The following is a 23168-nucleotide window of genomic DNA, read 5'->3' as shown; positions in this document are numbered from 1 at the left end:
TATGCAGGTTAAATGTAGCTCAAACTGGTTGTAGGTTAACGATATCCAAATCATTTTATTGAGACTGTCATTATAAACTGACAGGAAGCCATTTGTCATTGTTTTAAATACACACAAATTAAACATCTCACCCATCACTTCATCCAAACAGTAAGACTGATTGGGTTCAATATTAATAACCCATCTGGAAATTGGTAATATAATGCATCATAGAAAAAGAACTATAAAGAGCTCGAATAGAGAAAATGAACTACGAGACTGTGCCGATTGTGCTGCAATGTTTGCTGTACAAATGTTTAAGTGGAGATTTGTACAAGTCCCTCAACATAAGTGACAGAAGAACAAATATGATTGTCTATCCACACAACTACTTTACAGTTTACAGATTAGAATTACAGTTTAATCTGGTGTCTGTTAAAATGAGTAAAATATTCATTCGTCATCTGCATTTAGTCTACAAACTTCTAAAGATTACGTCAAACCCTCGAAGCAACAACGGCTGCATTACAGACAAAACACCAGCAGGCGGCGCCAGAGAAAAGAGAAAGACCCCGAAGAAGCGACGAATTCAACACATTCAATACATTAATGCAGAAAAGAATTAGTACAAAAACAAGCAACATCAAACATTTTAAGATTGAACTACCAACACTGGCCGAGCAGAAAAACTGGGAGGATTTTTCACTTTGTTGGGAGTTAAAAGCTGCAGCAGTGTGAGATTCCACTGGGAATGAAGTGTGCAATTAATTACTGTAGATACATTTACTAACACGGTATAAACTGTTAAGATCACAAACTGTAGAGTATTTTCACCAAAACCACTCTCCCCCCTCATTTATTTGTCAACATCCTCTATAGTTAACTTCCTATTTTAATTACAATCGGAGTTTAGTTTTGTGATTTATGTTCAAATAGTGGATCTGTTTTTGTGCTGAGCCTAAAGCTGCCAGGATCAGTCTATGGAAAACCCCCCAAACAATATCCCTATAGGGATAAGAAAATCAATTGTCTTCGAAATATCAAATATTTTCCAAGGCTGTATTGCTTGTGACAAAATGTCTGTATCAATAATGACAGCAGCCACACTGATGTGAAGCTTTGGATGTTTCACCATTAAATTTAAGCTTTGAGTTGATGGCAAATTCCATTAGAATGATAGTAGTGTCGTATCTGTCGTATATTACCTGAAGGGTGGTCAATGTGCAAAAGAAGATCCAATCATCCCACATCAGGCAACTATTTACAGAACTTCAGGAAAATTTCATGAATTTGGAATCATTTAAATAAGTCAGCGTCACCTTTGTCTAAGAGTGGCTGGATGAGTGCTTCTGTGTTTCTATTATTTAATGATCTATCTTCATTGAAACAATAAATTTAGATCTGTATCAATGCCAGTGAAGACAGTCCAGCCCCATGCACAGAAAATGTCTGGTCTTTCCAAGGGAATATCTCAGGCTTTGGTACCATCTACTGCATGTTGCTTCACCTGTTTGTGGCCACAGAGGTGAGAAATAAGCTACACAGACGTTAACCTTCTGTTCAAATGACATCTTTCACAGTGAATCATGGAACTCTCTATAAAAAAAACAAAGAACCAAACATTTGAAGTCTTCCGTCACGCTCAAAAGCAAAACGCAAATGTCCTCATTGCTTCTCAAGCCCTTCGCTTTGGGGACGTTTTAGTCGAGCGAGTCGGTGCGAGGCAAAGTCCTCCGCTGGGATGATCTTAAATATTTGGTGGCTGGAGAGACGGAGAGCACAGCGGGGGTGAGGAGATCAGAGGTCCGTAGCTGCCCGCGCTGCCGCCTTCCCTCAGTTTGTCTGATTGGCGGCCGGCACTCATACAAGCTCCGGTCTTGCTTCCATCTCGCCACGAGACGCCGTGCGCGCTCTGATGTACTCGTTGGACTGAGTCGTGCCCTGACAACCGCTGCCGAGGCGCCACCTCCGTATCGCCAAAAACGCGTTTACTCCGTACACACACGTCACCAGGAAGCCAAAGACCTGCGAATGAGTGGGGACAGGAAGCAGAACAGTTTGGAACATGGAGATTATGATTATTCTTGTTATTCTTAGGAGATTTGTCTTCATATCAGTGGGTGGAGGGCAGATGAGAGAGAATACTCACCACTGCAGCAATTTCCGCCCCAGTCCTGTGGTTAATAAAGGCCAGCACAAGAGAAGACAACAAGAAGAAGAAGGCGCTGACAGCCGTGTTAACCAGGTCCTGCAGGAGGGAACGGAACCACAGGCAGATCCAAATTTAGCTTAAAATACATTTGTTTCAAAACGTATGGTTTAAATTGCGCAATGTTGATTCCTTCCCTCTGAAACTTGTTTAGGGAATCTAACCAGTTTCATTTTAGACAAATCAGAAAGTAGTCATTGCTCTCTTGTCCCAGTGCTTTGTCTGGAGTTTTTAACACTTGGTGGGGGCTCAAACCAAATATCCTATCCTAATAATAAAACCACATTAAATTAGGTTGCTAAAACAAGTGTAATACATCCAAAATGTCAGACATTTGGGTTCAATGAGCCCTGGAGGCGCCAATGATGTAACTGTAAAGCAAAAACAGAAAATAAGTGTTCTAAAAAGTGAGAAAGTTCTTACAAATAAGATGAAAAAAAATCTGGATTGGGTGTATCAATACTGGCAAAAAGTTCTCCAAAAAATGTCTCTATTAAACCCCACAGCAGGACAGATGTACGTAAGTCCCACAGGACGCTGGACGGTACTGCACCGTGTCCAACAAACAAGCAGCCAGACCTGGTCCTGGTGTTTAATCATGAGCTTAAAACTGCAGGAGGCTTTAAAAAAAAGCCTTACAACACAGCTGAACCCCCTGGAGCCTCACGTTACGCACGACATCGCAGATTTCTGACTCCAGAGGGGAAATAAGAGCTTCTCCTCTTTTGATCTTTGACTCTCCTGCGTTCAAGCGCAGCAGGCGGGGAGGAACGGGTTAATGACCAGGTCTCTCAGCGTGACTGGGACACGGCCCTCGTGATCAGATGCGTGATTGTGATCACGGCAGACATGGTCTCTCATATGACCCGCAATGATCAACAGAATCACACTTGTGCAGGGTGTGTGTGTGGGGGGGGGGTTAATCAGTAACAATACCAGGTTAATGTGTACGCACACGCACACACACACACACACACACACACACACACACACACACACACGGGCTGTCTACGTATCTCGTCCAACTGGTTAAACAGGAAATACTCCATATTCCCATTCTAATGTTCTCCTCGTGTTGGTTCTTTCCAGCAGTTTTCAGATCCTGTCTTCTCTCTGCATCAGTCAGCTCAGCTCCTCGCTCTTTTACACATTCCTCATTTTTAACCAGGCCAGGACTCTGTAAAACCCCTAACAACACAAGCACATTCTGGAACAAACCGCAGGTCTCTGACTTATTATTAGCTCCTGTTATAGCTTTACGATCCTCTCTCTATCTAGCCGGACTGAAAACATGAAACAAGTTTAGATCCTGTTACAATAAGAGCAAAATTATCAAGTCAAGGCGATAAAATAAAAAGGAAATGTCTCGTTTAACTGTGGTTTTATCAACTCGGCCCTGGAGATAAACACTAAAAACACTAAAATGGCTGCAACCATAGAAACCAGAAGGATGCCACAGAACGTTAATGCTATTCTCCTGAGAGCCCCTGCGTGCCACACAGGAATAGAGGAAAACATCTCTCCTGCTGTCACCTGCGTGCTGCAGCTCCTCCGTGAATAGAAGTGAAAGAAAAATGTTTTCTCTCTTTGTGGCGCTGCCTGGGTGGCAGAATTTAGCCGTCAGAACCGTAAAAAGCTTTTACTGGATTCCACCGGCGGACGGAGTAAATATAACACGAGTGATGTGGTGCCTGGTCTGAACTGATGAGAGATTGATGACAAATGGCTGCGAAGCAAAGAGGAAGCTCGGCTGCTTGTGAGCAGATTCGACGGGGACGTAGATCATTATCAGACAGAAATGTGGAAATGTGGACAGATCAACCTCTGACAATAAACGGCCAAATCACAACCACGGGGAGAAGTAACAGTTGTGTTTTCATATCAACAACACAGACCGGTTTCTGGATGAACATTGATGGTAATAGATCAATGCAGCTACTCTATTTCTTTCCTTTGTGACATTAGATTCCTAATTTGCAGTAATAATAATGGCTTTTGTGCCGGCTTAGGTCAGATCCATGTACTGAAGCTGTATTTTCTCATAATTAAACAGTGTACTATGAATAAGCTTTTAGCCAAAGGATGTTTTATCACCCAAATAAACACAACATCATCCCAAGGAACGAATAAATATCTGAAAATTGCGCATAATTTTGGGAGCTATATTTAAACATAAAGATGATGGACAGTCCTAACATTTTCTGTCAATACAGACATAAATCTCACTTAATGGTGGCTGTAATGGGTTCCGTCACTGTGCCCAGTAAACATCCCCGTCCAAAGTAAAGTTAATGATGCATTAACTGGGATGAGATACTGTCTGTTCCCAGAACAAAACAACCAGAATATACTGGACAGCCTGGTTGGTTCTCTTCGACCCCTCTCCACTAATACCAGTCTGTGAACGCCCCTCACTGGTCTCACGGTCGTCCCATTTCTGTCACAGAACCCCTCCGAATGTCTGTCTGGCTGTGGGAATTAGAACGAGGCGTCGAGAGCTCGGCCTTTGTGTCTCATCGGTTGTGGAAAACAAACTCATTCATGCAGAACTAAACCCTCAAGTTCAACTCAGTAATAGGAAGTCACCCAGTGGGTGTACGAACGTCTGATGTCTTCATAAAGAAGAACTGGGATCCATTAGAAAAAGTCTACATATTTACTGCTCAGGAACTACAGTTTAAAATTAGCTGGAGGCTTGTCCCTGGAGGAAAGTTCCCCTTTAGGGAACAGTACTGTCCTCAGGTTCAGGGACTTTGGCTGAGGGCTCGTGCTGATTGGACAAAGATTTTCAGTTTGTTTCCGCTTCATTCCTGGGTCTGAAAACCTTTGCAGGCAACACAGAGCACAGGAACACCCTTTAGCTCCAGGTACCAATGTACAAGGAACTACGTTTGGCCATAAAGTGGCTACTAAGGAGGAAAAACTGTCAGTTTAGGCTGTGAAGCCGGCCCCCGAAGGGTTAACAGTGGGTTAACAGCCAGTGGTCAGTGCTGGGGACATTCCCGGGGGAGCAGCGTGATTGGAACCGCCTTGATCTTAACAGACATAAACAACATGAGGTGCAGCCAACAACTGTGGATCTGAGCTGAGCATCTAGTTCCCAACAGTTTGGCGTCTGCGGAAGCTATGAAAAGTAGAATGCCTCCAGCCAATCGTCTGCAGGACGCGTTCGCCACAACTGTCCTAAACAAATTGAATTCTTCTATAGACATTTTATATTTTTAAAACAGAAAAAAAGGTATACATACATTCACAGCTGCACCTCAGAGATGTTTGAAAGAAAAGAGTGGATGTTCTCCAAAGACAGCAGTACAGGAGGGCTTTAGATTACACGAACTGCCCCTCGGGGACTGTAAAAATCTTTTAAGAGCTGAAGGCAGGCCCTCTCGTCATGTCCGAGGTGGAACACTGTACCTAGGATACCGTAAAGCAATCTGATAGTTATGGTTGGGTTGGACATCTGGTTTAACATCTAGTGTTTTTACTCCACTACAGTACTTGAGCAGCGCAGCCTCTGGAAACACTGTTTTTCCACTCTCTTCAGCAGAGGAGGCATGATTGCAGCTCGGAGCACTACGGCTGACAACGCACTGAAAACAAGTTCCATGCTGGCAAATGGTCAGTGCATTCACTTTATATATATATTCATATACACATATCTATATACAAAAAGAAATACCCAAAAAATAAAGCTAAGAGAATGCAGTTGAAGCTGCTACATTTCTGCCTAGAGACCCTGAAGCTCTGATGGACCTTAAATAGGACATCCATTAAACCCTTAACGGAACAGGGTGGATAGAGCTTGATCGGCTGCACTAAAGTATGCAGAATATGCAGTCTACACGTTTAACTATTTAATGCCGAGCCGCTATAAAACCTCTGTGAAGAGTCTCCAGCTGATCCAGAATAATGCTGCACATGTGCCTACATGAACCGAAATGAGATCACATTTCTCCCATGTGGCTTTCCTTAACTGGCTGAACGTAAAGTGGAGAAATGCCTTTCGAACCCTTGGACGGGCCCGTTCATTTATATAACGCGTTTCTGCTCAACTTGACAAATGAACAGGCTTGGCAGCACTACCCTGCCAACCTCCGGATCATCAGGTAATCAGGCTTTGGCTCGTGACCTCGGGATCTTTATCAGTCACTGGACAACCCGACCTTAGAGAGCTGTTCTCCAGGACATGGCTTATTAAATGTGAAGCAATGTCACACCTCCACCATTAAACATTTAGATCGTACCATCTCTGGTCCCTGCAACCTTCCACAGGCCCTCCACTCACCCAGTTCCTTTGAGCGTTTCCACTGATGCCAGTCTTTGTAGATACCTTAAAAAGGGGATAAAAGGGACCGCTCGGTCTCCCTGTACCTACCGTCAGGCTCCAGTTGATATGGGGCACCCTGATGTGCAGGTTGAGGCAGAAGATGATGAGGAGGACGCCTGTCACGACGAAGGCACTGCAGCTGACAAACTCGAAGAAGTAGACGCCTCCACAGGGCGAACACATCATGATAGTCTCTATGCAGATGAATCCAATAAGTGCTAAGACCTGAAGGGAGAGTCCCAGACAAGAAGGAGAAAAATTAAAGGACCAGTACACAGATTAATGCGAAGTCTCAACATCCTCCTGAAGCTCACACGACTTTATTTGTGACAAATAGAACCATAACTTCAATTGTAGGTCAAGTCTTCGCCGTAAATCTGTGCATTACGGTCCAAATTCCAAGATTTCCAATCTGGGGACGTGACTGTCTTATGAACAGAGCAGATCTTGTGAACCCCACTCCTGGCAGCCTGTGAAGAACCGCCGTCCAGCCAAACCACAGCATGGGAAAAAATTCTGCTATTTAGGTGTTCTGCTGCCATTGAGATCCTCACAAAACCACACACAGACTACCAATTGGTTGAGAGTGGCCCCAGACCCAGAGACATAACAGCCTCGCAGAAAACGCCACCGCTCCAGATTTAGACCTGAATTCAAACCTATTTAAGACAAAACCGCCCGCTTGAGAAGGGGTTATTATTTTTAATAAACGCTGTTAGAATACATTTTGGAGATGACTGGAGGTTAAAGTGTATGACAAAAACACAACCGCTGCACAATTCAGAGTTATACTGTATTTACCAAGCTTGTTATTCCTCAAACTTTTATTGCGACGAAAGATTTGAGACGTTTCTTCCTTGTGTCCGGCATCGCAGGGGTGTCTTTTTTTAAAATTTGATTTACTTATTCAAAGAGCCACTTTTGCATAGATGAATGCATTATTGAGGATTCTCCACGTGAGATTCGTTTCACTTGCATCCTATTAGGGAAAGTTGATGTTGCAGAACATCCCTTTAAGAGATACAAAGTTATCAAAACTCATGAGTTATCAGGACCGCTCTTCCCTTCAGGCTTAAGATGGGTTTGATGTTGGAGGTGGCAGCGAAACACAAACACACAAGGACTTAAACGCCTCAGCATCGAAGAGGCCACCCGCGAACACGACCCTTTATATTTGGTTTTGATTTTCAAAAACAGGAAGATGTCACGTGAAGAGATGACACACTGGGAGAGGTCTCTCGGAAAATACTCTGAATCAAACCACAGCTAGATCCTTTTCTGTGGTTGGACAAAAGCGTCTGAGGACAGTGTGACATCAGCACACACAGCCCTCCTCCTCGCCCCCTCGCTCAGAAGCTCAACGGTCAACCCGGTTTATCTGCTTTAATGGGCACCAAATATTGTCTCTGGCAGCGCCGAAATCCTTTCTGCCACAAAGAAAACACAACAATCCAGGAATGAAGAGCAGTCGCAGAAAAAGGGGCAAAAAACCAAAAAGGCTCCTTCTGTGTCGCTGTGCACCTCTGATTAAAGAATGGGCAGGATGTAAATAGCATTGAGACAATTCACAGACAGTCCAACATGGGAATAAGGAAGCCAGAAATGATGCCAGGTTATTAAAAAAAACAATCAAATCTGGTCTCTGAATGACTCCATCCTGCAGGTGTCGGGCAGTCACGGGGGCTCGTGTTTACATAAGCTGCAGTTCATCCCTAACAGTGGGAATATGTTCATTATTGGTTGCCTCCTTAAAGGCCTCCCAAGCCTGAAACCCCTTTCTATACATCTGCTGTTGCCAAAAAAATAAATGGAGGGAAAATGAGGCCTCACTGGAGGGAATATGCCATATTATATGCTTCAAAACGAGTACTATTGGACTTCTTGCAAGAACAACAACAAAAGAAAACGTTAATCATCTTTGTGCAGCAGCCCGCGGTGCCTTACAAGAATGGCAAATAAAGGAAGTGCAGTTTGAAGGTCACTTCGAGATAAGGTTGAAGATATGGCGTGAGCGTGTCTCCGGCATTTCCTGAACTTTCTTGTTGGCATTGCGTTTCTGGATCAGTAATGTTTCAACCAGGACAGAACGGAGCATGTGGCAGGAAGTGCTCACTTAACATCAGGGAGCATCTGCTAACCTCATTACACATCATCGAAGAACAACTCAGAATAAAGTTAAAGTGCGACTTATTAGAGAGGAACCAGGTGTCCGCACGCCTTCGCGGGCAGACCTGCCGCTCCTCATGAAAAGGTGAGGCTTGTTTGAGGAGACAAAGGCCCCGCGAGGTGTCAAATTACCGCCAACGCACCGGGACGTTAGATGAATATCAAGTTGGGACTTTTGTTGACCTAGTCACAGAAAAGAGGCCGTTGGCGCAGACACGCCTTGCTCAGGTTACATCCTGCTGGGGGTGGTTACCGATCAGCACAGGCTCAACAGGAGGATGCAGGAGCTTTATTTTGAAACAACTTTCTTTTTTTTTTTTTTACTAAACCTGAACAACGGGGATACAAAGGTCAGCAACGGTGAAATAGTGTTATTGTCTTGACAAAGTTCTCTGGAAGCATTTAGAATGAGAGCGTGGGTGTGGCATGTAGGTTTACAAATGTTTGACTCATGACTGGCACAATATTGAAGGCGGAAGAGTGCATAGGGATCGTCAAGACTCCTACAGCTCCTCAGATATGCCACAAGTTGATCTGCACTTGCCACGGACCTTAACACATATGCGGCCTTCTTTTAAACCCATTGATGCTTCTCTCCGCTAATTAGCTTAGCTCAAACACTGTTGCAGAATGGGGAGTGCTAATCCAGTAGCACTAAACGTTCCACCTGTGAACGTTGATGCAGTGGGGGAAAAAAAGAAAAATCCAATTAAACCACCCCATGGCTGAATTAACTTGAACAAAGCCGGAGCTAAGCGGGAAGCAATAACATTTACATATATGCATTATTTAGCCCTAATTTTAAGAAAAAGGAATGCGGTCTCTTTGAAACTCGAAACAAACGATTCAACTAAAGTGGAAAAGGAGTATTGAATGATATTCGCAGGTTTGAGGGGAAGATTCCTCAATAATAGTGAACCATCGCCATCACAGATGCACACCAGTGACGCGTGCAGCTGCGGCTTCGTGCTTGCTGGGAAACAAGACTGCAGATACGAATCTTCGAACCTCTCCCACACTGATGACAGATGGAGGCCAACCTACACTTCCCACAGGAAAAAAGAGGAAAACATCCCAGGTGTTTAATGAGCCCAAATGTGCTCATCTGCACAGCCTCAGCCACCCACAGCAGCACGAACAGCACAAGTAATGCGGTTAAACACGAGTGTTTTTACAGTTTCGGAAATAAAAGTCAGCAAAACAAGCGTCAGCAGTTCAGACTTTTGGTTGGCCTGCTAACATTGTTAGGGGTAAAAGCCGTTTTCCACATCGCCATGGTTTCTCCTGTTGTGGACAGATGATTCCATGTGAGCCAGCGGGCCTGTGTCTGAGCGAGCGTCTGGCACCACAAAAGAAGAAAACTGGTCTGGTTCGAGAGACGTTTCCTCTCCTGCATAATTGTCAGAAGTATTTGCGTCCCCGTTTAACTTTGCCGCTGCCCATTTCTCCGTGCATCTCGCTGCAGCGGCAGTGATGCCAGTGAAATAAGAGCGCATTCATTTGCAGGGGCGAGTATTTTCAGAGGAGGCCCACGCCACCAGACAAAAATAAAGTAATAAATAAAGCTGCGCTAATGTAATAATCATTAAATCCTGTGTTTTTGGTTGTGCGTTTTCTCATTCAGTTGCAAATTATGCACCTTTGCTGCATTTCCAGACCAGATTTCTTGATTTCAGACAACACAATTGAAACTTTTGTGTGATTTTAGCATCCCTACATGTCCCCCATGTTTACATTTGGTATTCTGTGCCCAGCATGACTGACAACTTTAGGAACCATCAGTGATGTGGATACACAGAACCTAAACAGTAATCCAGGACCTGGTGGACCCCAGGGACACGTTTAATAACTCCTGTGCTAATGTACAGGAGACAAAGCAACGCTGTCAGCTTTCCAAATTAGTTCTAATCTGTCCATATGGTTGTGACTAAGTAGATTATCCACCAACGGCATTTCCCCCCCCTCCCTCACTCTGCTTGAATTTTAATTCCAAAACATGACAGCGATGCGTGGGTCGTGCAGAAACTCACCACTTCCACCAACTTTAGAATTCCAAAGTAGGACTTCAGGTACTCCACGTCCCACCTCAGTCCCCTCCAACCGCCCATGGAGTGGACGGGCTCGGTGGTGGGTTGATAGGGGCTGCTGGCCCCGGAGATCATGGAAGTGTTGGAGGCCTCTCCATCAAAGCCCTCCGTCTCCTCGGTGGTCCTCATGATGATTCCCAGATACTTCAATAACACCACCGCATGTAATTTCTTTATTTTAAAGCCTCAGTTTCCTACTCACTCACGACGCAGGTTGTGTCATGGAGCACACTTTGTTCCCATGCAGGCTGGAAGTGGATGGAGAAAGCGAACCAGACTGTCCACTTTTCACAGCCACCCCACGGGCAAACGGCGGCCGCGGAGGGGGCTCGTCAACATGCGGCGGAGAAAAAGCCCTTCGGAGTCTGCTTGAACGTTCGCGAACCCGGTTCGGGTTCTGTCCCCGGCCACTACCGTCGCCTCTCTCTAAATTAGCCGGAGTTATCCCGATGTTAGGCGGGTCACTTGTTCCGAGTGTCACTTCATCCGCGGACGGTTCCGGCGAGTTCAGCAGCACTCGGTAAAAACGCTGCGCCTTTTGCCGCCACGGCCGTGAGAATGTCCGCCCATTGTGGCCCAGAAGAACCCAGAGAGAGCCGCGCTGGGCGCTATTGTGACGCGCAGAATAGTGTCCGCGGCAGCCCGAAGCGAGCCTCCCCGAACGCAGCTCGCTTTACTCGCTATAGATGCGGGCCGAGCTTGTCTCCGCCCCTCCGAAAACGGCACATTCTTGTGCGGGCTCCATGACAGGATCTGTGCCCGTTTAGACCATTCTCAAACAGCCAGGAACAAGAATCCAGTCGGAACCACGGTGACAGAACTCAGTTCCGCTGTGTTTTTTTCCCCCCCTCCTCTAGTCTTTCCATCTTTTTTCAATCAGCAAATTTAGTTTCAATCCGAGCTGGGGAAATCATTTGATTTCTAGAGATTTCCATGCGGGAGTGTTGAGTTTTTACGAAGTTTGTGCTGTGGTTATAGTCAAATTTAAGACCAAAATTTGCGTTCAAATTAAAACAAGCCTAGAGGGTATTATATTGTTACTGGTTTGAACGAATGTGTACACGGGTGTGACAGCATAACGTCCTGGACTTCATCAGATATTGTGTAATTAAACTAAGAATTTAGGGATCAGCCCAATTTTATGAGTGCGTAACTCGCTGTCGCCCTCTAGTGGTGGTGCTGTCAGAGGTTGCCTAGGTGACTGAAGATGAGATGCCTTGCTGCTGATGTGATGAGTAGTGTAGATGAACATTGGAGGGCTTTTTAAAAAATCTATAGTTCCTCTTTTAATGCCCCTGACGGACACACCAACACTCAAAACGGTGGCTACAATAATGATACGATTGTACACTGCTCATGTTTAAAAACAAAGCCAACACATCAACCATCATGTAGATTCCTTGTTTTATTGAAGCCAGGGGTTTGATGAACATTTTCCTTATCTTTGTCAGCATAAGAAGCAAAGAGTTCACATGGCGGATTAGAGGCCACAGAATTGTGTTAAAGTCATACAATCAAACTTCTGCATTCATTCAGGATACAAAACTGCAGCCAGTCACCCGCTCACAATGTCCCGGGATCCTGAATACAAAAGGGACTGGAAGCAGAAGCTTTAACTCGCATAGACCAGACTGTCGCTAGTGGTCGAAGGCATTTCAGTTGCTTTCCACTGATATCGGAGTACAAAAAGTTACAACAGTATAATATTTAATCTTGGGAGCAACACTTTACAAACAGTAAGTGCAACTTTGAAACCAAGCAGCATGAGAGCACTTCATTCCAAATTTCAAAAGCCAAATTTTAATTATGTTTGGGAGCACTCTGAGGAAATCTGTCAGGTTTGGGTGACATGTTCATGTCCTTTTTAAAACAGAAAGTCCATGGTCACAAGCTATACTTTACATCAGAGAGTGCCAAAAATGTAAACACAAGGGGGGCATTTAAAGTTGAATCAAACTGCATTATCCATTTAATTTTTTTTTCTAAATGTCAAAAGAAAACGTCTCTATTTGATTGATATTAAATGTCCATTATTGTCAGCATTATTCCACTGTTAACCACCAGGGGCGCAGTCCACAACTCAAGCAGCAAATAAAGATAAATAATGGAGTTGAATTATTAAATGCTAAAAAGGCAAGGCAAATAAAAAAAATGCAGTTTGTATCACTACCTGAACCAACAAATAACTGATACAATCGAGATGAGGAAAAGTGCTTAATTTTAACGCCTGGTTGTTACATTGTGCTTCATCCACTTCGGCATCAGATTCTCAGGTGCACTTTCCAAACACACATAGAATGAACAAGAAATATGAAGAGCTTCATTTTGAACCGTAGCAGATTTTAAAGACACGAGTAGCATCATCTGGACAACAACTCATATGTTGACTGTACATCAATCTGTGGTTATTCCCTTACAGAGTAAAATTTGAAGCGAAACCTTAGCAACAGACCAGTTGTGAGGATTTACCATGTCCACACCTGGGATTTGGGGTTTTGTTTTCATGACTTAAAACAAAACATCACTGGCAGGTCTGACACTTGGAATGCAAGGGCTCCCAACGTGAGGACAAAATGGCATCAGATTAATCTCATGGATGATTCCAAACCACATAAACAGAAATGTTAATGTGCATCTTTGGTTCCGGGTTCCAAATCTTTCCAGTTTACCTGCTTTGCTACTAAACTAATAGCAAAAGCCTGTTCTCTTCACACTTGCCACCGATTCTATAAAAGCTACATATCCATACGATTAATTCGGGCCTTGCATATAGAATTAATCTAATGTACACTAAGGTCTGATTGGATTATGCAGTCCGGAATCCATACATATTACAGATACTTGATATGGTACAGATGAATGGTTTTCCTCTGGCAAGAGAGGAATTACATAAGACTACTAAGCTACCCCTTAAGGACACACATGAATAAGGAACATTCCTTTAAAGGCAGGGTGTTCAGTGACGAGCTGTACATTAAAGGCAAAGTTTGTAGATTTAAATGGGCACTGAAAGAGTGTTATAAAAGACCTTAATGGATAAGCAGGTTTCCAAAAGGAAGTGTTTTCTACAGGTGATCTGCGTAGACACTAGGAATGTTTCAACTGACGTGAGGTACAATGGGGGGGGGGGGGGGGCAGTGCTGTCAAACGTTGAAGGATACGATATTTTGTTCAACACACAAATCTCCATGTGCGTTTTGGCTGTTAAGCGTTTAACGCCTCCCAAAAACTACTCCTCCTGGTTTCTATTTTTTAATATCTACAGTTTGAAGGTGTTCAATCCAGAGCTCGGCTGAACGCCATCAACCAGGCCACAGAAACGGTTTCTCCTGACACATAACAGATTGCTTCCTGTGCATTAGCAAATTTGTAAAATAAATTAGGAGGGGGGGGGGGGGGTAGACCTTTTCAATGATGGTGCCACAGTGGATTTCCTCTAATAAAGGCCAGCACCTCCTCTCCATCACAGACAGTTAACTGAGCGAGGCACTTAGGAGTTCTAGTAGGAAAGCTGCTGCCCAGCCCCCTCCCTAAACATACACACCTGCAGCTAAAGAAGTCACGTTGTAACCTCCAAGCTCAACAAATCCCAGCTAGACACATTTAATCAAAGAAGCTATTTTTCTGAAGATGGGCAAAATCGCCTTTATACAAAATCAAAGTCAACCTGAATAGATTTTTTTTTTCCTCGCATTTATATTTACAGAATCCTTTTAGATGATCTTGGCAAATGATGAGATATGCTGTCACCCATCTGGATTTATATTAGAGTCATGACATCAGTGGCATTTTAACATGTTATGGATACAACGGGACTGTTTTCTTAAATCAATAAATTTTGCACAAATAAAATAAAATGGAGGAAATTTGTATAAATACATCAGTCTCATAGTCAACATTTGTTTTTACATACTATATGTCTCCAAGTATTTCAATTACTTGTGTTTAAATACCTTCCCAATCTTAACAAAATTCCTTCCGTGAGATATGTTGAACCAGAAGCCACAGGACCAGTAATATTTCCACACCAGGAGGGAGGAGTAATAACCTGGAGAGCGGGGCCAGCAGCTCAGCACATCGGCCTGGCTGCCAGGTAGTGTGGCCATATTTCCATAAGCTGATGCCCCTCACAAAATAACACTCACAATGGAAGAAAGCACAAAAACAAAGCCAAGGCTCCAGTACTTCTCTCATTCAAACTTCCACACACCCTCTTCCCATCCCACCAGAACACCAAAATATCTGAAAGCATACGAAAATCATTTTGGTGAAACCACTGTGTGCGATGACAGACGTTGGGGATTTGGTCAATTTTCCTGCTCAAATGTACGTGTACAGTTCCAGAGTATCAATGCAGTGGACGATGCAGCCGTTTGTGTTGCCTTCACGCTTCGTTCTCTGTTGGCGGCGATACGTTGTTAGCCGAAACCATGGAGTCGTGTTTGCGAGTCATTCTGTCCAACTCGGCTTGGACGTCAGTCAAACCCGGCTTCTGCCCTTGGAAAAACGGGAGACAAAGCCCAAAGTAATCTCCTGTAGCCTCTGTGTGTATTCATGAATAAAAGTCATCTATGGCGAGCAAGCTGGTGGATGAAAGGTTATGCTAAAAAATGGCGGCTTGCTGCCACGGTCGACTCATGCAAAACTAATTGTCAGACAAGGGGAACGTGCTCATGCAGCCATTTTCAGTTAGGCCTGACAAAGGTGTTAGCACGTCTCAGTGCTAGAAAAAACCATGTGAGTGGAGAGATGAGCAGGAAAACAGTTACGTGGACTGAAGGACGATGATTTTATGGAGGAGACTTATGATCAGAGGCTTTGGCATACAAGCAGTGGTTCAGTCAAAAAGGACTAATTCTCCTTTTTACCTGTTTGTTTCAGGCTGTGCACAAAGGCAAAACGTAACAGAAAAACAGCACAAAGCCTCAAGAAACAATACCTTCTACCTCCTCTGGGCTTACAGTGTGTATTTGCTGAAAGGGAGCTACAGAACATCTGCTGGCCTGTTTGGAAGAAAGTTGAAAAACAGGAACACACAGTGAACGCTGGTATTAGAGGTTATACCTGTTTTCTTGGCAGACCCTTGAACTCCAGCTCCAACTGCTCCGCTTCCTGGGCTCCCAGGGGATCCAGTCTTTTTACTCAAAAGGCTGTTGAAGAAGTTAGCCAGCACTCCCTCACTGGCAGCCCCTGCTGCAGGAGAATCAGAGCAGAAACCTGCTTTAATTGCGACAATAACGACGAAACAGAATTCTGCTTTTTATTAACAAAACTGCTGATTGACAGACTGTTTTACTTTCATCCGAAATCTTATAATGATGCCAATTGAGCAAAGGAGACAAGCCCTGCTTTACCTTGTTTTCATTGTAAACTATTTGATTTGTGTTAGAAAATCAAAACCATGTCTTCATCTTGGAAAGCAAGAAACAAAGCCAGAATCATAAGACAAGCTTTGCTGTTATACTTAAAACCACAGCAGGAATTGGTTAACGGACAAGTATGAAAAACGGTTTTTCCCCAGACTAAAGAGAATCTTATTAAAAACATGATCGTGACGCTGTCCTCTCATAAATACTGTTACATAGATTATTCCAAGTGAAACCTATTGGGGGCTTCTTTGCAGCACTTCAAAACACTGAGTCACAAGATGAAACCTAAAATAAAATTTGTGGCATAACAGCAACCCAAACTAAAAGACTGGGCCATCTTTGTAACGCCCCCAGAGTTGGTACCTTTAATGTTGGGGTCGGGCTTTTTAACAGAAGCCATTGGCGAGCCACGGTCACCGTCGTTGGGCCGGCACGTCCAGCGGGCCTGGGTGATCCTGAGGTTGTCCGTCCCGGAGAGTCCTGCAAAACAAATCAAACCGAGATGGTGAAGAAAAACATGTATCGCCGCCTTGTTCAAAATTCTGCACGTGAAGGAAGGTCAGGTGACTTACTGCTGCTCCTCTTGTTGGCGTAACTGGCTGCTTTGCTAACAAAGACTGCAGACAACAAATGGTATGATGGACGTGGTTACCAAAAACAAAGGATACATGTGACGAGACACTCAACATTTATCACATGGAATAAAAAAAGATTTTCCTGCCATTAAAACAATCAAGAAAAAGATTTTAAAGACTAGAAATCAGTGGCACACCTGCTGCTTCATCAGGAACACCTGCTCATCCTCTGCATTTATCTCTTTGTCATGAACCAGCTATGAAGAAAAAGATAGCAGGGCTTGAATTAGCACTTTGGACAGGAAAGCCAATATTTAAGACCTTTAACCTCGTCTTACCTTTCTGACTGGAGGTTTGGTAATAAAATCCTCAAATGGATCTTCGGGTCTGACTGTTGATAAGTTTTCATGCAGTATTGCAATTTTCTTCTCATTATCCCATCCAGACGGACTGGAAGAAAAATATCAATAAAAGACTGTTGAATGGTAATTAATAGGAATGGACTGTTTTCATTGTCAGTGATGAGGATATCTGAAGAGGATCCAGCTTTTGACCACCAAGGCAGAACTCAATTTGTGACAAAAACTGACCTTTTATTCATAGTAATGAGTAGGAAATTCTACAAGGTAGCTAAAACACAGAACAAAACCTGTATTTCGACTGTACCTACATTACATTTTCATGTCATTATTATATTAGGCAGAGTAAAAGGAGGAAGCGGGACATTTTAGCATAGATTTACACAGCCGGCACCATCTACATGGGGTTGGCTTGTTAGTGGAGCAGCATATTCAAATGCTAAATTCTAAATTCTATGGTGACTCTGGCACCTCTGCAGAGCGACAGATAAAAACCAAATGGGCAGGGACTCAGCTGAACCAATCTCTTATGGCGAGCGGTGTGAAGTAGTTTCTTAAACACTAGTAGTGCACCTGAAATATTACTTACATGAACACTGCATCCTTCTCTACCACTAATGCAGATGTGGTGAACTGGAAGTCATACAACTTATGTACAATATATTTATATAAGAGATCCAGGTTCTTTTCCTCTTTGACTGAAGTATAGAAGAGGCCAGCGCCATCTGTTTTTTCAGCTAAGGATACAACAGTTTAAACAGACAAAACTATAGTATCAAACTATACAGCATTAGGTGAGTATTTTCTGTAAATGACCTCATGAAAGGATACACTGTAGGCAAAACCTCCTGATGTGGGACTGGATGAAGTCGAATTGCTCCTCCTTATAATCGTGCTCCTTCTCAAGAACACTGACTGCATCACACTGCACAAGTAAATGTTGAAAAGGGAAAACGGGCAATTGTCAAACGTGTTCATTACAGAAATAATGCAACTGCATGGAAATTATAGTGGTGTTGTAAGTTTTAGAATCAAAATATGTCATTTTTACCAACTTTAGCAAAGGAAACTTGTAACACGCTGCTTTAACAGTGTTTTTTATTTTGATGCCGAAGTCAATACTGTGCTCTAATGAGGTTTGTGCACAGACACCACAGAAGAAAAAGCATATTCATCTTTTTTTAGTCACAGCTAACATGTGAAGCGCTGCTGACGGTTATAACACATTTTTTCTGCACTATTTTTAGCTCATTGTGTCCAACAAAATGGCTGTGTTTTGTTAAAGAGGGACCTTCTTAAAAAAAAAGCACAACTCAAACATAGATAAAACACAAGATTAAACCCTTATCAGTAATGAATAGATAACATGGGCTGTGAGTATTTACTTGCCTTTGTGCAAACTACTAGTACTGGAACGCCCAGGTTGTGTGTAAGGGTGTTTTCTCCGAGGGGGAGGACAACGGCTTCGTCTTCTCCCGCTGTTGGGGCCCGTCTCTGCGGGGAGGACGAGTTGGCATCCTCAGGTTCAGAGTATTCTTGAAACGCTTTCACCACTGGAGGGCAGATAAAGGGGACAGAAGAGAAAGAAATTCAGTCCTCTAATATAATTATGGGCTGAAATATGAGCCAGCAGAAACTGAATTTGAATAATTTACTTTTGTATATATATTTTCGTTTATTTGAATCGCTTAGCTACATTAAAAAAAACTGTATAAAACCAACAACATACATTATATTACATAGAGTTTTGGAGAAATTATTTAACACAGGATAAGAAAAGCTAATAAGTTTAGGTGTACTCTGTTTCCAGAGAGACTGACCACAGCTCACTTAACTACAGTTGTGGACTTGAGTCAGGTCCTTGCCAAACAAGTCCTTCCCTGGTTGTTACCAAATAAAGAGTCCATGTCATAAAATATTCAGCAGCCCATCTCAGTGAAAGTGAAACAAAAACAAAAATCACATGACACTGTCGTTATTCCCCTCCTGGGCTACCACCTTATCGTGGTGGAGGGGTTTGCGTGTCCCAATGATCCTGGGAGCTCCGTTGTCTGGGGCTTTATGCCCCTGGTAGGGCCACCCATGGTCCTAGGTGAGGGATCAGACAAAGCGTAGCCCAGGACCCCCTAATGAAGATAAATAACATTGGTCCTACGTTTCCCTTGCCGGATGCGGGTCACCGGGGGCCCTTCCTGGAGCCAGGCCTGGGGGTAGGGTGGCCTGGTGGCCGGACCTCTGCCCATGGAGTCCGGACGGGCACAGCCCGAAAAGGCAACACGGGACCCCCTTCCCGTGGGCTCACCACCTGCAGGAGGGGCCAGGGGGTCGGGTGCATTGTGTGTTGGGTAGCGGCCGAAGGCAGGGACCTTGGCGGTCTGATCCTCGGCTGCATAAACTGGCTCTAGGGACATGGAATGTCACCTCTCTGGTGGGAAAGGAGCCTGAGCTGGTGCGCGAGGTTGAGAAGTTCCGACTAGATATAGTCGGCCTCACCTCGACGCACGGCAAGGGCTCTGGAACCAGTCTTCTCGAGAGGGGTTGGAGTCTCTACCCCAGACCCCAGATAAGCGGTAGAGGATGGATGGATGGAATGTCGTTATTGTCTGACCTGATCTGCTTTAACCATGACATAGCTCAATTCTGCCGCAGCTCACTGCTAAAAAATATGACGATCTGATTCAGCTGTAACCAGTGAATACGGCTGAATAAAGAAGTGGTGTAGTTCCTTTATTAGGTTTTGCTCCTACAGCTGTCTAGACTTTTACAGCAGGGGTTAGGGTGTTGGGGAGGCTGTGTGAAGGAAGCTTTGGCCTACTTCCTGAGGAGCTTAGGAACTGAAATGTTAACCGCCCACAAACACAAAATGACTCGCTGCGTTCAGACCCCCTTTTGAACACGGGATTAAACACTGAAAATTACAAGAATCCACTCCTTGTACGTGGGATTACAGGTAACGTACAGTTAGCTTGATCAAACTTGAAGTTTGAACTGGGCCTGCCTGAGCACATGCGCATATGTACATGTGGAAACCTAAAAGGTAAACCCTGAGACTGTAACACAGCCTGCAAAACAACACGCAAAATCAAGGCATTAACGTGACGGGCTTTGTCTGCTGAGATGGACAGAGCTCACAAAGGAGGTGAGGTCAGAGTGCACTAGCACAACAAATGGAAACCTTTATTTTTTTTCCAATAAAGCAAATGTCCGAACTCCTTGATGCCAAATTCTGTACAACTGTGCAGTAAATGCTGCGGTTAATGACGTTGTCACACATGCCCGATTTTAAATTTCATCTAAATTTGCACCCCCCCCAAAAAACCCTCTCCAGATACGCTTCACAGCAACAATATTTCACTCCTATAATTTAGCCTGGGATGAATCCAGCAGCTGGCCTATTTCTGCTACAGCCGAGTCAGATTTGTCCCGTTGCCCGTTTCAGGCAGACTGGTTTGGATTCTATCCCTGACACTGGGTGCCGGGACGAGGGAGGGAGCGAGGGAGGGAGGGAGGGACTATGATGCAAGACGCCTGCAAGACTTCCTGGTCAGACGCCAGACAGACGGACGGTCACACCGTCTTTCTCGCTCACATGCTCAGATCCATGGGGAGCCCAATAACAACTCCCCGACCACACAGATACTAATCAAGCTGATTGGGCTCAAGCTAAAGTTGAAATGTGACTATGCAACTGTCAACAAGAGAGAGGCGCTGCAGAAAAATCTAAAAAGTTTATTGTATGAGATGTTTTTATCTGCAAGCATGTCTCCTTAGGCTAATGCTAAGACGAACGCCAGGAAGTACCATTCTTTGTTTCAAACTACAAACAAAATTAATTCGATCTGGATGAGCTAGGAAGAGGAAATAAGACCGACTGCTTAGCAAACTTCCTTATGCCACATATTTAATGGTAAAGCGTATTGTGTGTTATTTCTATTCACTGCACTGCAACAATGACAGGAGACATTTGAACCCGTCCCACCGCATTCAACTCAAAGCACCAAGAGTTTGATTGAATCACAAGTGTAACGTCAGAGCTGAAGGCAGAAGCTACAGACTGAAGAACTTCATGTCCAAAAGAACGGAGGCTGAACAAACATGTCTAAAATGCAACAACCTTTCCAAACACAAGACACTATTCATGAGCAAGAAACAACCAGTTCTAAAATTAATCAGAATAACACCACTGTACCATTGATCTGCACAAGCAGCCTCCAGTCAGAGCACACAGCTGAGGATCATCTGATGGTGACCTCGAATCATCCGTGCAAAAGTGCAATGCACGCTGCTCTCCTTCAATGGCGAGAGCTTTCTTTCCCAGGAGTCGGCGTCAAGCGCGTTTTGCAAATTCACGTAAGACAACAAATAAACCCGGACTCACTCCTCTGCTCCATTTCTCTCAGGACGTCAGGTTCAATCTTGAGCTTGTCCACATGGTCTCGCAGCACGCTGGACCACTTCTGCAGCGAGTCCATGATGATCCAGGGCCGGGACATATCCACGACAAACACAGCTAAGCAGTCTGACAGTGACTGGGCTGAAACGGCAAACTTGAGCAGGCCTTTGTGGTACAAGTCTCCATCCAGGATCCAGACATTACAGCGAGTTAAGTCTACACAGGGATAAAAAACAACACATAGGTGTTCATTTAAAGGAAAGACACACAGAAAGAAGAAGGCTGTTAAACTCACCATCTCTGTCCTCATCATGGACACTTAAGTACAGGTACTCCAGTCCTCTTCCTTTCTTATTGTGTTCAGCTCCTTGAAGTTTGGCCATAAGTGTTGTTTTTCCAGACCCATCCTCACCTGCAGGATTGATTTGTTATTCACCACAATGCCACATTATTCAATTGTCAGACACAGCATGTCTTGCTTTATTACCCTCATTTAGAAGGCTGCAAATGCGTCTAGACTTTGACAAACAACCTACTTAGTGAAATGATATTTTGTTTATTGTGTCACCGTTGCCAGAGGAAGAAGAACAAGTGGAAGATCAGAAGTGGGTGTTGAGGGGTCAGAAAATCCCTAATATGACTTGAGCGTTGCAGTCTGAAACCCTCCGTGAGCTGGGCTGACCAGTACGGTGAAAACACGGCACAAACACAGACATTTACGCGGGGGATTCTTGAATCCTTACCAAACACCAGGATATTTTTCCCCGAAGGCAACTTTGAACTGGATCGAGTTGAAACCTCACTCAGTATCGACGACCTACACAATGGCACATTGAGAAAAACGGACACACAATGACGTAAGGTTTGAGCCATTACACCGGGTCATGAGGCACATCGACGGACACATTGGCTCAAACCATAAAGTTAGTTAGTCAAATGCTTTAAGCTTAAACATCACGTCTATTCCACCGCTACACCAATTCCATGTCCAAAACGTCAGGAAATGATGTCACCTCCACTGACCGGTACTCTGGCACTAGTTAGCCAGGAGTTAGAAAGATTTAGGAGTTAATTCAGATGACTGGCTTTGGATTAGGCTCACATTGTTTTCCTGCTTGTTTTGACTGTATGATTGTTGCATTAACGCTTGTCTGTAAACATTTATGACAGCGTTTCTGCTAGCTTCTTTTGCCCAGAGACGCTAACGTTTGGTACTTGGGTGGTGTCTTGACACCTACTAAAGTAAATGGCTTTATCAAGCCAGACTGGAAAGTTTACAAAAACCGGAGTTATGCAGGTCTCTTGTCAATTGCCGTTTGGTTAGACGCCTCTAATGTTAAGTGCTAGTTCTTTCAGCAGAATTGACGTCAATTTAGCTGCTAGCACACTGACCGTCCAGCTTTAGTTAGTGCTAACGTCGCTGCTAGCCGGGCCGGTGTTTAATTGTGAGGCACCGGTAGTGACAAAGCATAACGGCCGTGCTTTCACATAAAAGCACCAGCGCATGCATACGTTTGCGAAAAAAAAATAGCGGGACTTGCCAAAGGTTTTGTCCTTCCTCATCTTCGTTGTTGTTTTCGCCTGTCCCGGCTGCGCCCGGGTGCCGCTTCTCCAAAACGGGAGCCATCTTCTCTTTCAACAGCCACAAAGGCAAGGCCCTGTTTCTTAGCCACCACTGGCCCCGCCCTCTTACAAGCGGCACAG

At 44.2% G+C, this 23168-nt stretch overlaps 2 protein-coding genes across 2 annotated transcripts; both read right to left on the bottom strand.

Moving 5' to 3' along the window:
- Positions 1 to 28: 28 nt before the first annotated feature.
- On the bottom strand, positions 29 to 11767 carry cmtm4 (CKLF-like MARVEL transmembrane domain containing 4). The gene is made up of 4 exons (XM_057025673.1): positions 10712 to 11767; positions 6564 to 6740; positions 2129 to 2227; positions 29 to 2004 (listed from the first exon to the last, which is right to left on the bottom strand). Exons 1-4 carry the CDS (start codon positions 10895 to 10897, stop codon positions 1840 to 1842), a joined length of 627 nt encoding a protein of 208 aa, XP_056881653.1. The 5' UTR covers positions 10898 to 11767; the 3' UTR covers positions 29 to 1839.
- Positions 11768 to 12155: 388 nt separating this feature from the next.
- Positions 12156 to 23168, bottom strand: dync1li2 (dynein, cytoplasmic 1, light intermediate chain 2). Its single transcript, XM_057025660.1, is given in 14 exon segments — positions 12156 to 15265; positions 15833 to 15961; positions 16501 to 16545; positions 16548 to 16617; positions 16710 to 16754; positions 16910 to 16969; positions 17051 to 17162; positions 17661 to 17796; positions 17903 to 17996; positions 18461 to 18624; positions 21450 to 21680; positions 21760 to 21876; positions 22208 to 22281; positions 23006 to 23168. Coding segments are annotated over 14 exon segments (1476 nt in total). The 5' UTR covers positions 23092 to 23168; the 3' UTR covers positions 12156 to 15152.

Source organism: Takifugu flavidus, chromosome 2 (genome assembly GCF_003711565.1).
Source record: "Takifugu flavidus isolate HTHZ2018 chromosome 2, ASM371156v2, whole genome shotgun sequence".
NCBI lineage: Eukaryota > Metazoa > Chordata > Actinopteri > Tetraodontiformes > Tetraodontidae > Takifugu > Takifugu flavidus.
This window is presented reverse-complemented; position numbering and strand designations above follow the sequence as displayed.